The sequence below is a fragment of the Hippoglossus hippoglossus genome, chromosome 24, assembly GCF_009819705.1.
Source record: "Hippoglossus hippoglossus isolate fHipHip1 chromosome 24, fHipHip1.pri, whole genome shotgun sequence".
Classification (NCBI taxonomy): Eukaryota; Metazoa; Chordata; class Actinopteri; order Pleuronectiformes; family Pleuronectidae; genus Hippoglossus; species Hippoglossus hippoglossus.
This window is the reverse complement of record NC_047174.1, coordinates 8,811,815-8,828,902: the sequence shown is the minus strand read 5'-3', so window position 1 is coordinate 8,828,902 and position 17,088 is coordinate 8,811,815. Positions and strand designations below refer to the sequence as shown.

Below are 17,088 nucleotides of genomic sequence, written 5' to 3'. Positions count from 1 at the left end.
TAGAGCAGAAGCAGGTTTTTAGAAATATTTAATTGTTATTTTACCTAATTCCCTTCCCATAAAAGTCATGATAGTACCACAAAGAGAAATTGAACAGTCACGGAATATTACAAAAGTTGGAGGAAGGATACAAATATAAAATAACATAAATAACGTCTCATACATTTTCTCTGTCTGCCACATTGGACAGTTCTCTGACAGTTTTGATAAAAGTAGTTAAGCTGTATAAATATTTCCTCGTCTAGTTTCACGTTATTTTCTTTTCATGTTGATGCCACCACGTAGGTCTACTCAGAACTCACCAAGAATTCACAAAGGACGACGTACAGTATGTAAACAGAGACTCACACACGACATGCATTCAGTTATTGCAGAAAAGTACCACAAACCCACAACATAGCAAAACGCAGAAAGACATTAAATAAACCATCAACATGAGACATCGTATTCTGCAACTTTTTAAATGATTATCTTTTCTATGTAGAAAACCCCCTCCCCAAAAAAACTTTATAGCTCACCTATCATTAATCACCTATCTATAGTGTAAACATGCTACAACCCCTTTTACATATAAATCCATTCAACAGGAATTAAATGTACATAATAGTTTCTTCTTTCCCGTCAGGGGCAGCTCTTTTGTCGAGAAGACAAAACTTTTATGAGGAAAGAGGAAAACCTTTCTCTTATATTTCATCTGTCACCACCAACATTCTTAAAATCAACAAACTTACACATTTGACCTGCCTTTTGTCTTAGGGAAACATTTGTGCGTGTAACTGTCGTCATAAAAAAGAGATTTCTTTTTATTTTAAGCCCTTTGTTTTTCTGTAAAAAAGTCAAGTATACACACTCGGGTTTGGAGACTGAGGGTACACGGACACTTCGGAGGGTTCAAAACTTGAAGAGGTCGATAAAGTGCTGAGGAGAGATGGGCATGAGGCAGCTGTCCGGATCAGTGGCAGTGCACGGGTGGCCACAGTCCTGGAACGAAGTCGACACAGAATTGTTAGCATAGCAAGCAGGGAGGCGCCTGCTCATGTTGTGCACACAGAACACATCGACGTGTGACACTGGAGTTGTTAGTGAATTCAAAATTAAACAAGTTTTGTAGATTGAATTTCATGAATACTACAAACTCTGAAACGTCTATTTTTCTATGTATGCATGTAGTAAAGAAACGTAACACATACTTTTACTAAAGACTGGTAGTCAAACATAATATACTGCACTGCTTGACTTCCTAAAACCTTTTTTAATATTATGTTACATACAACTTTAGCTGATTAACAATAGTTGATTGCATTTGATTAAACTAAATTCCTTACAGTCCTGACAAGATGTTAACGTGACCTAAATAACCTTTGTGCTCTCCTATGGGTGTAATGGTGCAACATAGTTTTATAAAGCAATTGTTTAAAACAAGCCAGTGGTTTTAAAAATAGCTGGTGCAACACAGTCCTGAACATAATTACACACAGAGAAACATTTGTGTTAAATAACAACTGACATTTAAGTTTATGATAAAACACAACTAACGTTTTTTTAACAGTGTGGTTAGGAAATATTAAAGAGTCAGCACAGCAGGCAGAGTGACACTGTTTACTAAACATGAGCCAAACATGATGACATCAAGCGAAACAGAGAGCACAACAAGACAAAGCTCAGCACATGCGAAAAGATAAGCCCTCAGTCGGTTCACTGGGAGAGACACGGGACAAACGGTCGGCTGAAGAGACAGAAAGGCATGATGGGACAGAAAGTACCTTGAATAACAAAGTCAGGTGGCGATCCTTAAGGAATCAGGGGGAGAGGCGGGAAGGAGGGGGGGGGGGGGCAAGTGAGAGGAGGGATGTAGAGAGGGCAGAGGTTAAACAGTATAAGGAACCAGCCAGGAGGATAACAAGACTGTGGGTGGTACTTCATCGAGAGGGGGACAAGTAAGGATTGGTACTGCAGAGTATTAGGGCCATTGAGAAGGAAACAATTCAGGCATTTTGAGAATTACAAAAGTTATTGAGAAGAAAGGCGTAGTAATACGAGAATAAAGTAAAACATATTTTGAGGAAATTAACAGCAAGGAGAACTGATGCTCATTGGAGTTCTACTGCCTCTGGATCCAAAATCTTGAACCAAGAGTATCTTTTCAAAGTCCTGACACTTATAATGTGGTGCTGATGAGCCGAAGGATTAATTACTAAAGAATAACTTCACAAGATTCCCCTCATGCCTTATTTTAATGCAGGCAACAGGCTGCTCTTCTGATATTTTCCCAGTAAAATGACACAGAGCCTAAAATCACGTCTTTATGCTCATAAAATTATAACGTTTTGTCTTCTACTATTACGACTTTATTCTTGTAATATTCTGACTTTATTCTTGAAAAATTACAATTTAATTTCCTCGTAAGAACATCTTAAATTTAAGTGGCCCTAATACTCTGTCATGGATTGAATACTATAGTAACAGTGACATTTAAATCTAAGCACTTAGTTCACTTACAAATCTTCCTCCCACATTATTAACTCAAGCTCTAAATTAAATAAATGTGATCTGTGTCCAACATGTGGTCGGAGATCAGCTCTCGTAGGTGACTGAGGTCAAACCAGTCATTTATTTGACCTCTGACTGTTACATCTACATAAAGGAGTTCACAGCAGTAAAAGGTGATCAAATCAAAACTTAAACAAATCAGTTAAAGTTGCCTTGTTGCCTTTGATGTAATGTCAAATTTATACTTTACTTGCAGTCAGAGGAACAGCACTAGTTAGTCATATAGTGTTCCCTGTGTGAATGTGGTTGTGGGTGTATTTTATGTTCCCATTTACCTTCCAGAAGAGGATGCAACAGTGTTTGCAGAAGTGCAAGGTGTCGCTGTATTGCTCGTTCATTGGGTAGTGTTTCTGCAGCATGAAGTACATCAGCTTCCAGTCCACGTTGTCGCTCTTGGTCAGGACCAAGTTCTGACAGAACTGCACACACACACACACACACGCACACACGCACACGCACACACACACACACACACACACACACACACGGGAATTAAATTACGTCAAAGTTCATTTTTAATTATAACAGGGTGGGTGCTTAAACGATATTTGTGATATAGAGTGTACAAGATATGTGTGTGTGTGTGAGAGAGAGAGAGAGAGAGAGAGAGAGCGAGAGAGAGAGAGAGACCAAGTAGACTGTACTGTAGCAATCCTGCCCTCTAGAGGCCAACAGAGGTACATCTTAGCAGGCCGATGGGGCAGCCACCTGTTAACATGCTCTCCTACGATTATAAACATTAAAACTTAACTTAAACTAATCTTGTCCTCTCACCTGTTTGTCTGAGAAGTGAAAGTGGCACAATCTCTTCCACAGCCTCCGGTTCTCACTGAGCATGAGCAGAGTGGGTGTGGCCTGTCCCAGGTTAATGATGTCATGTGCGTCAGATAAGTTGTAAAAGATCTTATTCTGCATGTGTAGGGGCAAGTCGTTGAATGACAGGCCAGTGCACAATTGCTGTGGGGAAAAAGTAACCACCGATCAGAGCTGGGCAGTTCACGACAGAGAATTAATACAAATAAAATTAGAATTTTTTTAACACCACATAAATGTTTATCACTGAAGATGCAGTTCTATACATTCATCCCCCCCTAAATATTTTACGTTGCTCCACAAAACTGTAAAATTGGTATATTATATGGGATATTTCAATTCCGTACAGTGGAAGGAAGTAGAGACACATCGTCCATGTTTATTTTCAGTCTGTGGTGTACACACATTCTGTATAAAACCCACTTCCTCTACCTTGGGGATCTGCAGGTTGTTGAGCTGCTGCTGCCACTTGAGAATGTTCTCCAGTCGGCGCAACCAGATGTTGACGTTGCCCACGAGGACACATCTGCCAACGTGGATGGTCAGATTTAGCAGAGTCATGTGCAGGTCCTGCAGCAGGTCCTTGACCAGGCGAGGATTGTGGTGGTCCTCGAGGACTATAGAGACCAAATTTGAAAAAGAAAAAAAAAGGAAACACAGAAATGAAAAAGAAAATATGACCAGCCACAAATTATTATTATATCACTCATTTCCAGCTGAAAGTTGTTTATAAACTTTTTTGCAGATGAAAACAACTGATACTTATCTGTTCTTATCAAATGTATAGTCATCTTAGGTACAAAAAAACTGACAAAACAGTGTAAAATATTATGGGCATTTATTAAATGTGGCAGCCTGAACCTCAGTCTAGATCTTCTCTTTGTTCTACTGTGCAACATGACCTCATAACCACGTTCTGTGGTTTGTCACAGACAACATCATAAAAAAGGAGTCTTCCTCTCAGGTCCTCTTACCCTTTCGTACCATCTTCTCCAGTATATTGAAATAGTTTTTCTGGGCAGCTCCACTCAGAGAAGGCAGCTGAGACCTGGCTATTAGCTGAAAAAGCTGCGGGTGAGAGACAGTTAGACGGTTAGAGGGCGAGTCGCTTGTACAAGCTTTACAACAAAATGATCAAAAGGAATTGTGAATCGTTATTGCTCACTTTTGTAACATAGTTGAATCTTCTCAAGTCTTCGATGGCACTGGAAAAGTCTAGACGGTTTAACGCTTCGCCGAGCGTGCTGTATTCATGTCGCTGCACACACACACACACACACACACACACACACACACACACACACACACACACACACACACACACACACACACACACACACACACAGTTTATTAAATGAAAGACTTTTAATTTATGAAATACTGCTCCAAATAAATCCTTTGTGTGCAAATTGTGCTCCAGTACTCACTTCCTTTGAGTTCCCTCTCAGCACATAGATCCACTTATCCCTGTAAACAACTAAAAGACAGAAAAACCACACATTGTTTCTCGGAGTCAGTTTGTCATCAGTTAACATGCACATGTAGACACTGTAAATTGAGTGAACAAAAGTGACAAGCACCTGTGCGATCTCATGCAACACAATCCAAAACCCTTGCAGCAGATACTAGAGACTGTTGTAGACTTTCTGTTCACAGCTGGAACAAAAATGAAAACATGGGGGTCTTCTTTAAGCCTATAATTATACGATTAGTGATCTTTTTTTTAATAAGGCCTCAATATTGGATTGAGGGCATGTTTATAGTATTCCACCTCTTTAAACTGCAACTGTCTGTTCGGATTAAAGTCAATGGAGTGCAGCTGCAAGTTTAAAACAGACACATGGACCGTGTTTTGAGAGGGCGACTGATCTTAATAACACTTGCATGATATTTTGCAAACCCCGGGATTCCCAGGTGGACAGCTCTGCTTTAGTTTACCTGTCCTCAAGTAAAAACATTAAGCTGAAAATCGTTCAATATGTGTATTAGATGGGATGAGGACACTGGGTGACCTAGTTGTGAGAGGGTGGAAGTGGACAAAGCAAAAGCAGAAATGTAAAATGTGTTTTTTTATTTAAAACAGTTTGACTTGTCGGACTAGTTTGAAGCTGAGAAGCCCAACGGGTGCTGTGGAGAGATGGTCACATCCTCTCCAGTCCACAGCTCCACAGGGATTAAGCACACCTGCAGACTGTAGAAGGTCTTAACCACCTACAGTGTCTCCTGCAGAGGTGTCCAAGGTTAATCAAGAACATTGTTGATTTTCCATTATTGTGAATCATCTAATCTGAGGGTGTTTTATGGAGGAAGATAAATGACGTACGTAGTAGGTGAATACTAGGAAGAATTCAGATAATTACCTTAGATAAAATAAAATATGTGTTGTTAAAAAAAAGGTTTTGCATTACACCTGCAAATGTACAAATAGCAACTGAATAGAACTTATATCAGCAAACTGCAACAGCAACAGCAACAGCATACTATTGTATTTATTATAACTAATACCTTAGCAGTAGTTTAATTTTGTAGTTGGTCAAGGTAGAGCTCATTTGATCTATTTTATAATCTTTGGAGTAAGTTAAATCCATAGAAATTCTTTATTGTAAATGCATATTTTAGTAAAAACTAATTGTAACATTTGAGAAAAAAATAGCTTTATAAAGAATGTATTAGAGTAAAAGTAGAAAGTAACTCGGCACACATGCTACACAGTTTTTCTTTGCCTCCTCCTCACTCTGTGTCACTGACTCTCAGATGTGAAGAAGCATTTTCTGTGGTCTGTACAAAAACAGGGTTCAGAGTTCCATTTATGGACAAAACGTCATGGGAGGAATATTTCAGTCCTAAGCACAATTCCCACAGGCTCTGTCTTTACAACGGTTGAATGATCTGCCATTGAAACACAAATATTGAAGTAGTGTAAACACACATAACATAAAACATAAGATTCATATGTAATATTCAGGATAAGGCATCACATGTGACACTGTGAACTTCATTATCATAATCTCACATTCAGTAGGTGGTCGCTTCACTGCACTTATGACTTGTGACTACTGCAAACTCACACTGAGATCTGGTGTTGTAAAGGTCCTTTTTCCTCTTTGTTGTGGGGAGCTCACACACGTCCCCGACAAACAGATTTTCTTTGCTGTCATTGCAGAGCCTGTTTGGAAAGAGGAAGCACAGGAGGAATTTGTTAATAACACTGCACTGTAGTGTGACCAGTAAACCTAAAAAAATGTGCAATTACAAACCACTGTAAAGAATGTGCTCTGCTGCAGTGCTCTGGAGCAACTCGGAAAGAGACAGGAGGACATGATGGATCATACGCAGGTTAAGTGCTGCAGGGGTTTGAGGTGATCAGGTTAGTACGGCCAAAACAACGTGCTTCGTCCATTATTAAGGACACACTGTGATGAGGCGGTTAAAAGTGGGGCAAGAAGAACCAAGATGTTCAAATACAGTGACAAAAATGTGGAAAAATATGTTGAAGAAAGTGGAAAAAAATACTGCCATAAAGCTTCATGGTAATCCGTCCAGTAGATTTTACGTAATTCTGCTAACAAACAAACAGCCAAAAGCTGACGAAAAACCTAACTCTCTTTGCAGAGGTCATTATTTGCATGAGAAGTGTCTATAAATATTTAGTCCTTGTTCTAAACAGGACTGAAACGTCCCTAAAATGTCATTGTAAAGGTCCAATAAAGGTAGAGAACATGTCCTTCTGCTCAGTGTTCTGTGTACTTTTTTAAGAAAGTGAAAGGACCAAAGCACGTATTGAATAAAAAAAACAGTTTCCTTCTTCAGCATCATGAGGACATGGCTTTGCTGGTCCGACGGCGATGTCAACTGGTCGGGGTGATTGAGCTCTACGGTAATCCCTTGTCTCTATCCATTTATCCAGTTGCACACACAGACACATGGAAGCGCAGTAATCTGTCGCAGTTAATTAAAAGTGAGGAGTGACAGGTTGCATGAGGAGCGGCGGCATCCTCCCCAGAGCCGAGAAAAGAAAACCACACGGCACGAAGGTACAGGCGGATTTGTGGATATTTAAACTATATCCTGAAATACACAAGCTTATGAAGGAACTCAACATGAACGAGGGAGAAAACAAACACAAAGTCAGGGCAGACGCTTGGCTGTTTCACTTCTCTTATTCACTGCCCTGCATCCGAGCAGCTTTTATTCTGCGCTTTATTAAGTAATCAACAGGGTGTCAGATTAATAATATGTCAACAGACAGTCACACACATAGCAGCCCCTTCCCCCTTGAATGTTAACAGATAGAAGGTGGCAGAGGTTTGCTGGCCTTTAGAGGATTGCTGTCATCTAAACTGTTCCTGTGTCACTGCGTACCATGTCAGCAGAGACCATAATGCTCCTCTTTCTTTCTATGGCATGTGTGCTGGTCTGCCAGACGTACCTCCGCTCGCTGCATGATGTCACTGGCCATTCTGGGTGAGTTTTCTTTTGGAGGGTGGCCAATGAGAAGAGGATGATGTCACTGGCCATTCTTGGTGAGTTTTCATTTGGAAAGAAGCCAATGAGAAGAGGATGATGTCACTGGTTACTGTGTGTAGCCGTGACCTTTTATTAAAAAAGACTGTTCACAGACTCGTGTGATACTGTGAGGTACTAATCAAGAGAAAAGGCGAGACTGGGCTGGAGGAGATATCACCAACTGGTGCTCAGAATCCACCCTAAACCGTATTAATACCAGCAGTGTGTGTTGCTGTAAGTGGGTATATCAATAACTATGGTCCTTACACGCACAATGAGCCATTGTGTATCATTGCGTTGTTGTGGTGCTCCAACCAACAGGGGCCCATCAAAGTGTGGCTGAGTCCCCTTCTTAACAGAGGATGAGGCTATAAAGATTGTTATCACCTCCTCTTATCAGGGTTGTGTTATCTTTGACATTAGTTTGTCTGTTAGTTAGCAGCATTACACAAAAACTACTGGCAGATTACCACAAAACTTGATTGAAGGATGAGGTATGGGATATCTATGATTGTGTGTAATTTAGTGAAGCTTGGTTGAATTTAAGGGGACTGTTGTGGGCCTTGGAGAAGGTACCCGCTCTTTTGAGTGGTATTCTAGTTAAAGCTACTTTAGCCTGGGACAACTTTAAAACTGTAAAACCGTAGCTGCTAAAAGATCATAAAATCTGAATGCAATTATTCATCAAATATTCATTTTGAAATGACCTTGTTTATCCTGAAAAAGGAACTATGCAGCACAACTATTTGATGCAAATAAGCGAGGGAGCTACAGACACGCTGAGTCACAGACACGCTGAGTCACAGACACGCTGAGTAAAAAAGTAGCACAATGCACATATAATATATGACGTACAAGGGGACTGGCTTTTTATGTGACCACTCATCACCAGTTGCCGTGCTCCAAAGCCCTTCATGTTTCCTGCAGATAAGAGGGCAAGCTCTTCTGCTGGGAGGCAACTAGCACTGCACACAGGCTCACACATGCAACACACAGCGGAGCGACTGAAATAGCAGAACATGTTTTTAGTTCAGCTGCTCTCAACAAACAGTGGTCTTTCAAGTCTTTGAACCCACTAAACGCCTCCTTTGGGAGGGAAAGCATCACAAAAGCACACAACAGTCATTGTTTGAACTATACTCTGTTATTCTTGTGCACCGCTGACGGAAAAACTGGAGCCTGTACCACGCTGGAGCTGTGGTTAGCGAAGGTAACTGTAGGTTTATCCTTGGGCTTTCACAGTTTGAATGGTATGTTGCCATTGTAACTCTGCTGCACACCTAACCTGTTCCGGGAAAGGTTATGTGAGCCTATATTTATGTGTTGCATTTAAATCACCACATAAGAATGGAAGGTTGCTTACAGTCAGTTAATCATATACCAAAAATGTAATGACACAGGTGTTTGCAGGTCAACTATCTTATAACCAAGTTACACGACTTGGGGGACACCAACGTCTGACCTTAATACTTTTTTAAATAAATACAAAGATGTAGTAAAGGTCAACTCAAAACAGCTTCCTCACTTCAGCTGTTTTGGATATTTGCTCGCTGATACGCTGCACAAGTTGGTCTCATATAAAATGACTCTCTTGATTCTCTTAAACCAACCCTGTGCCCAGCTCCGTCTGTTGCCATGACGCCCATCTGGAAACAAGAGGCTGCAATTGTGGGATGCAAATTGCCTCATCAAAGACCCTCTGCTATGGCTCAAGTGAAGAGCTGGCTGCGTGAGTTTTTCTCTGACCCTGAGAAGCTGTGGCTTTGGTGGTGAAATCTGGTCAAAACATTTACAACTGTTGTGTCCACATCCTTGTTTTCACCCTGGTCTATGAAACAAACACGGGCCCCTCACACACTCTGCACTTATTCAACTTCACTTCTGTTAGTGTCCTGAAGGAAAACGGGTTTACAGCCAGGCCACAAACTGCAGCTCGCAGACATGACAAACATTCCACAATCCCCCGTCAACACACAACGATCAGGATTTCCTGGTTTACCTTTGCTTTTAAAACCGCAACAATGTCTTTGCTTTATTTCCCACCTCATCCCTTCACCCTGCACACTGACATATCCACGTGGTGAAGAGACAATATCTAAAGCTTCGAATGATCAGAAAATGATTCTCCATCATACGATAAACGATAGGAGACGTCAAAAAGAAGTAAGAAAACGAAGTCACGCATAGTTCACATTTTTGAGATGCATCTCTGCATGCTATAGACGACCTAAAGCGCACCTAGAGCGAAAAAGAATACATATGGTGTAGTAATGCATTAATCTTGCAACCAATAGGATTAGAGACATGATCTACATCTTATTTAGATAAACCAACCATCAGTCATTACATGGTTTACACGATGTCCTTATGAAATGCAATATAAAAGGGTTAGTAAGTTAGCAATATAAAAATGTTAACATTACCTAATAGGTGTATTCGTAACACTTTTAATTAACCCTTAATTTCCTGTCTTTGTAAGTTGGTCAGTGTCGACAACCAATGCAACATTTAGAGCTGTATGCTGATCCCCAAGACAAGTTGATCCGGTTCACAAGACAATTCTTGAAAATAGCTGATCAGAAATGCAAACAAACGTCTGCTGCAGTATTCTGGAGCAACCCTGACTTTTAACTGATGTCTGGTGACTACTGGTGTGTATCACTCTGTTGTAGGGAAAGATGGCAGGTGAGGTGCTGCAGTAGTTTGAGGTCAGCAGGTTAGTCGAGCAAAAAAAGTGTTTCATCCATTGTTAATGACACATGTAGCCAATTAGAAATAAAATGAAAGTAAATGGCCACAGATTCCTCTGGTCAAAAGTCAAGCTGTTGCATTTTTGGACAAACTATATCAAATATAGTGATTCACAGTGTCTGCCATGACGGAAGAAACACTACAGATGGCAGACATATATCAGAGTCTGAGAGACAGAGTCATAGATGTGACTGTGTCTGTAATCTCTGGCAGCCAGTCTGGGTTTGTTGATTGATAAGTGTCCTTGTTATTTCTGACAGATCTCAGCATGTTGGCAGCAAACCGAAAATTGACATATGGTGACATGGGACAATTGAAATGGCTCAACTCCAACAGAAACCCAGATGAAAACATGTGGGTTACATGCGTCATGTTAAAATACTTTCTACGGATTAATCCTTGTGTTGTATGAATGTTTCATTCTATTCAACATGACTTAAGTATGTTTACAATGCATGTGTTGGGAGATCATAAAATGCTTCATGTCAATAAAGGACGTCATAATAGAAGAAATGATTAAGTTATGATCTTACTCTTTCAAGTCTATGTCTCTGTTGTTATCCTCCAGCTCGTTTGCATAGTATATGAGCCTCTTCCAGCCGTGCTCTGTCTTTGTCCAGCACAAGCCCGGTGACCTCCAGTCCTTTCCCAAGAAAGGCATTTCTGCTGCAGGGGATGGGGGGTGGGGGGTGGGGGGGCGGCGACAATTAGCAGAGAATGTCGCTGCCACTCCAAACACCTGGGGAGTAGAGCAGATGTTACTAACTGCTCTTCAGTTCCATAGAAGCAGAGAAAGGCCATCATGATTTAAACATAATAAGCGAGTGAATTGAAGAATGCAAAGAGTACTGAATATCTTCAATATTCAAAATAGTATAATAGTCTCTCAGTTTATCCCTCATTGTAAAATTCAAATCTAAACTCAAAAGGAAAATGAACATCGGAGCTCCTGAGCTCTGTCAGCTGACATTTGATCAGAGGGAAAACTTTTATCTGCACAAGGTTTTAAATTGCACCGGCTAGGATGTTCAAATACATATCAATCAATCAATCAATCAATCAATCAATCTATCTATCTATCTATCTATCTATCTATCTATCTATCTATCTATCTATCTGTGTGCTCAAATATATAATGCATACATACAATATATAATACAAATATGTATTTACAATTTAAGGCAAAATATTTCAACACAAAAAAATCTACTGTATTTACATTTCCTCATGACATGTTTGGCAGTGGTCAGAGAAGCAGAATATTCAAAATTAATCAGCCTGAATGTTTGTTTACAGTCTGACAACATGAGTAAATCCATCATTATGCATCCTGTTTACACACTGACACGCAAATCTGCAGTAATAACCGGGTAATAACACACGTGGCATCAACTGTGACGCATTTGTCTTTGCATAACAACAGTGTTAGCAAAATATCAACGATGTAAAAATGTTTAAAAAATCAAGTGGAGACGAAGCTGTCAGTCGACTCTGCGCGTATAACCACGACAGGAAGGCAGCAAATAAATAGAAAACACGCTGTGGTCCATGTGTCAGTGGAGATAAAGACGTTCAACAGACCTTGTCAGGAGATCGTCTGCTTTATTCTCAGCTCTTCCTCCTCTGCTGCTGCTCTCATCGAGATATTGACGGAAGTAAACACAGTGCGGACGCTGGAATACCTCCACGCCCCCCCTGCTCCTCTCTGATTGGACGAGAGCTCGGCGTTTATCTTGTTGCTACCCGATGTCCCGCTGCTCATTGCGCGACGGTGACTGTCAATCACTTTGCGTGCGTCTATTTTTTTTATCCCCTTCTTTTCTGTTGGGGCTTTTTCCTGCACGTGACGGAGGACTGCGCACATGTACTTGTGTTTTGATTTTGAGATGGGGGATGGGAACTATAATACTAATACTTCTACCCCTAATACTACTACTGATAATATATTTATGTATATATTATACATATATTATATTGTGTATTCTAGTACTTTATTAGTATGTTTGTATGTTTCATTTACTGAGGGAATATGTACAGTTTTTTGTACATTTTATGTTTATTAAATTCTATTTTGAGTTATTTGAATTATTCTCACTGTTTTATTGCTACTTCGCTCTGTGTGCAATGCCCTTGATATGCTGCTGTAGCACAATCATTTCCCAATTTGGGTTCTATCTATCTATCTATCTATCTATCTATCTATCTATCTATCTATCTATCTATCTATCTATCTATCTATCTATCTATCTATCTATCTATCTATCTATAATTATATATGATTGTAATTATTACTATTGTAAGTAGAGTATGTTATAATTTCTTGTTGGTATTATAGACAACACCATTACATTTTTTGAGATGTTTGAGTTAGATAATAATAATAACAACAATAATTTTTTCAGACAAGCTAAAAATAGCACTTCATATTAAGCATCCAGCCAGACTGGTTTTTGTGTTGGAATTGTTCTTCTGTGTATCATCGTGTGTGGTTTCATTACAGTCCCAGATTTGGTATGACTGGCCATGACAACATAGTTTCCTTGATTTCAACACACACTATAAAAAATAGAATAGCGCTGAGTAAAGTGCAGTCACAGTGTTAAATTATATGGGTTCTGCTTCCATTTCCCTGGTAAATGTTTGTTTGGTTCAGGAATAGACTTGTGCTACAGCCAAAGAAGAACCAAGAAGAAGAACAACTCAGGTGTTGCCTCGTCTTTGAGTGACATTGAATGTTGTTGAATTTTGCATTAACAGTAAACCTGGTCTCACTCAGAACACTTAATGATTTTATAATGTAAGTTGCTAATGTAAAGAACAAAAATTAACTGTCAAATATTGATACACCTAATGTATTATGATTGTGAAGTATCAACAGCTAATGACTGGCAACTCCAGTTACCAGGTAACTTCTGTAAATTGGACAGAATACAAGATCATCTTGTATCAAGATCAACCTAAGCTCTTCTCTGAACTCCACCGCCAATGCGTGAGTGCAAACTTTGCAAACTTGGGTTCAATCTTGTTGTTAAATACTGCCCCCTTTAGGCCCTGTACAGGAAATTCTGAAAGTTTTCACGTCTGCTGTGGGACATTCAAATATTTTAGACATATTTCCTTTCAATTGATAACACAAATTATTGGAAACACAGATAAGAATTTAAAAGGAAACATTTCAAGCCTCTTAGAACTTCATCAGGCAAAATGGAGACGGACAATATGAGCAGAAACTATCCAACATTGTTTCCTTAAATAAAGTTATGCAATGATTAACTTTAACAAACTTTATAGTACTTCAATATAAAACAAGATCACACAAATTTGCTGTTATCCTGCTTTGGGTAAAGGACATTTCAGTTATTGTTGTTATTTCAGTCAATGATAAATTTGTCTGAGAGCAGAGTAACATTTTTACATCAAAATCCTGATAAAAGAAGATATAAGCAATGCAAGCAGAGTATATTTTCAGTCACTTATCACATTGAGATACAAATGAGACGTAACATTTTTGTAACTGCATCATAAAACTGAATAATAAGTCACTTTGAGTTCTGGAGAAGAGGAGCGGAGAAGACAAGACACGGCTTGTCTTTGAGTGACATAGTCCTTCAGGCTTATGGGGAAGTGAAAGGTGTGTCTACAACACTGGCCCAGCTGAGTGCTGTTTGTTTTCTCCATGTGCGAGAGAGAAACAGTGTGAGTGGTAATTCTTTTAAAACAAGAAATCATCATGAGTCTGGCCTTTGCTTTTTTTGTTTTTTCACTCGTACACCCTCTGAGCTTTGATCGGTCAACGAAAGTTGGCCAAAAGGCAGAAACAGACAGATTGTGGTGAGGAGATGAAACCAGGCAGAGATCGGGCGTGAAGTGGAGATAGAGTTAAACGGGTCAGTGGACATAAACCCCTCAGATTATAAGGTACATTCCTCTCCTCCCACACAGGACCCACGAAACGACTGATTCAGGGGCTGGAAAATAACAACATCTTACAAATCCTTCTGGTCTGAATGTAGCTAAATGTAATGATTGACCAGAAACACTTGACCTCTACAACAGCTGCCTTATTGGCATTTTTAATATGACGCTGTGTGTGTGCATGCATATCCTACGTTTTGATGTAAGGCCACTTTCAGGCCCTGCTGAGGAATAGAACTAATGAACATCAGTATTAGACATCATGGAATGTTTCTAGAATCTCAATGCTATAACATGAACTCTAAGCCATTATCTTTTGGGATTACTGAAATCGCCCTGTATAGGCCCTTTAAACTGGGTTTATCGAGGGTTTATAAATTGAAACGAATAACAAAATAATAAGTAACAAAAGTAATTCTTTACAGATCAGGTATAAGGCATTGCTATAATGTTTTTGGATTGCCATATTGTGACAAATCCCATTGTGAGAGTGATGAGCACGATTAGTTTACCAATGAAATCTGGATTTGAATGCCATGACGTGTGTGTGTGTGTGTGTGTGTGTGTGTGTGTGTGTGTGTGTGTGTGTGTGTGTGTGTGTGTGTTAATGTGGGCACATATGCACAAATAGGGCTGGGCGATAAAATCTTATAGATTGTCATTGCAATATAATTTTCATCAATAGCAACATAACAAAAGTCCAATAAATATTGATATATTTCTTATACATTGTGCAAACACAGTGATGAGGCATAACACTTAATTGATCTACCTCAGATGTGTATAATGTTTATCATGTTCGTTATCCTCCGCTCACGAAGAAGAGTTTAAATCCCCAACGCTGCTCATGAGCAGAATTAATACTTATCGTGATAAAATCATCGCCTGATATGAACATTTTGATCTTGTTATCATTTTTGACCATACCGCCCAGCTCCAGCACAAAGTCTTGACCTTTGACACAGAACCGCTCTCTGACTGAGAAACATGCACCTGGTTTGCAATCTAAAGGACAAGTAAACAAACACGTTCAAGATATAGATTGTTAGTAGCTGAGGGTTTTCATGCACACACGCACACACAGACACACACACACAGACACACACACACACACACACACACACACACACACACACACACACACACACACACACACACACTTAAAGGTTTTATATGCACAGGTAGACATGCGGTTGCCACTGCAGGAAGAAAACTCAAATCTCAGTTAAGGTCTCGTAACTTTTTCCCACTGTCTTTGGCGTTTTTGCAGCTGTACAGCCACTTGATAACCCGTGCGTTGCGCTCGATCACCGACGTCCCCTGGCGTATGTTGTCGTGCAGCTCTACCTGCAGCAGCCCGTCGCTGCCCCCGCTGCTCTTGGAGAAGCCTCCCTCCGTCGTGGACACGCTCACGCTGCGGAATTTGATCGCGATCTCGTCGGAGCGCGCCGAGAAGTTCTCCCGCCCCAGGGACTCGACGATCTCGCCGTCCAGCCCGCAGTACATGAAGAAAGCGTCGAAGTCCGCGAAGTTCTTGGAGTACCTGGAGCTGATGTCCGAGTGGGAGCGACCCACGCCCCTGCCGGACCTCCTCTCGCACTCGGGGACAGTGAGGAGAGCCCCTGTCACCTTTGTCCCAGACTCGACCCCCCTCCTCCTCCTCCACGGCGGCGCTCCCTGCGCGCCGCGCTCCCCAGGTGTGGCGGCGCCTGATTTGTTGTCTCCCTCAGACTCGCACTCCTTAAGTAACGGGACATTTTTGTTCACAGTGTTGTTCGCCAGCAGCTTACGTGTTATATGGTGTTTCCTGTCGTTTGCTGCACCCCCCAGGAGCTCACATTTCTGCCTGTAGAGCAGAAGAGAGTCCGGGCGCTTTTTGGAGCTGGTGCGCCGTACCTGTCCCGGTGAGCAGCTTTTCACAACACCACCCACTGCGAGAGCATTCCTCCCCCGGTTCGAGCTCCGGGTGGAAGACCCCGTGCTGCTCACCGAAGCTGACCCCAGGCTGATCGCAGGCTCCTGGATGGAGTTGACCACCTGCTGGCTCTTCACATACTTGGGTTTGCTCGCAGCCAACCTCTCCACTGCGCTCATGTGTCCTTTGGTCTCCCCCTCCAGCTCCATTTGCTTTCGAAGGTACTCGGGACCTTTCTCCAGGATTTTTGTGGTGTCACTGGTCGCCTCCATAGTGACATTTAACTCAGACATTTCCAAAGAATCCCCCGGTGTGCAGCCTCTCAAGTGCTGGCGGTATAGGGGGAAAAAAAATAGATTCCATTCAAGCCCGCTCCTTGCCCGAGCACGTATCACAACAGATCACCTTGTCTGTGCAAACACACGCTACATTACCGCACCCATTCTGTGCAAGGCCAGTTTTAACCAAACACAAGTCTGCTCAAAGTACACCTGATACCAGCAAGTGAGAGTAATGCAAGCTGACACTGCTGCCTTGTGTTTCCCTCTCCTGTCCTGGAGGAAATGTGGACGTAATATCCTTGTTGCTCAATACAGGATTAAACACTGCTTTATCTAATAAATCTATACCTCCTTTAA

At 40.9% G+C, this 17,088-nt stretch overlaps 2 protein-coding genes across 3 annotated transcripts; both read right to left on the bottom strand.

The window, feature by feature from the left end:
* Positions 1-11: 11 nt before the first annotated feature.
* fbxo25 (F-box protein 25) lies at positions 12-12,332 on the bottom strand. Of its 2 annotated transcripts, XM_034580509.1 has the most exons (11): positions 12,202-12,332; positions 11,154-11,359; positions 6,432-6,529; positions 4,791-4,840; positions 4,529-4,621; positions 4,338-4,431; positions 3,796-3,980; positions 3,325-3,507; positions 2,826-2,969; positions 1,764-1,790; positions 12-981 (listed from the first exon to the last, which is right to left on the bottom strand). In XM_034580509.1, the coding sequence occupies exons 2-11, from the start codon at positions 11,279-11,281 to the stop codon at positions 892-894; spliced, it is 1,092 nt and encodes a 363-aa protein (XP_034436400.1). In that variant the 5' UTR covers positions 11,282-11,359; positions 12,202-12,332; the 3' UTR covers positions 12-891. The 2 variants fall into 2 exon arrangements, with proteins under 2 accessions (XP_034436400.1, XP_034436401.1); XM_034580510.1 differs by lacking the exon at positions 1,764-1,790.
* A 2,870-nt stretch (positions 12,333-15,202) lies between these two features.
* Positions 15,203-16,832, bottom strand: fam110c (family with sequence similarity 110 member C). The gene has a single exon (XM_034580511.1). It carries the CDS (start codon positions 16,741-16,743, stop codon positions 15,757-15,759), a length of 987 nt encoding a protein of 328 aa, XP_034436402.1. The 5' UTR covers positions 16,744-16,832; the 3' UTR covers positions 15,203-15,756.
* Positions 16,833-17,088: the final 256 nt, after the last annotated feature.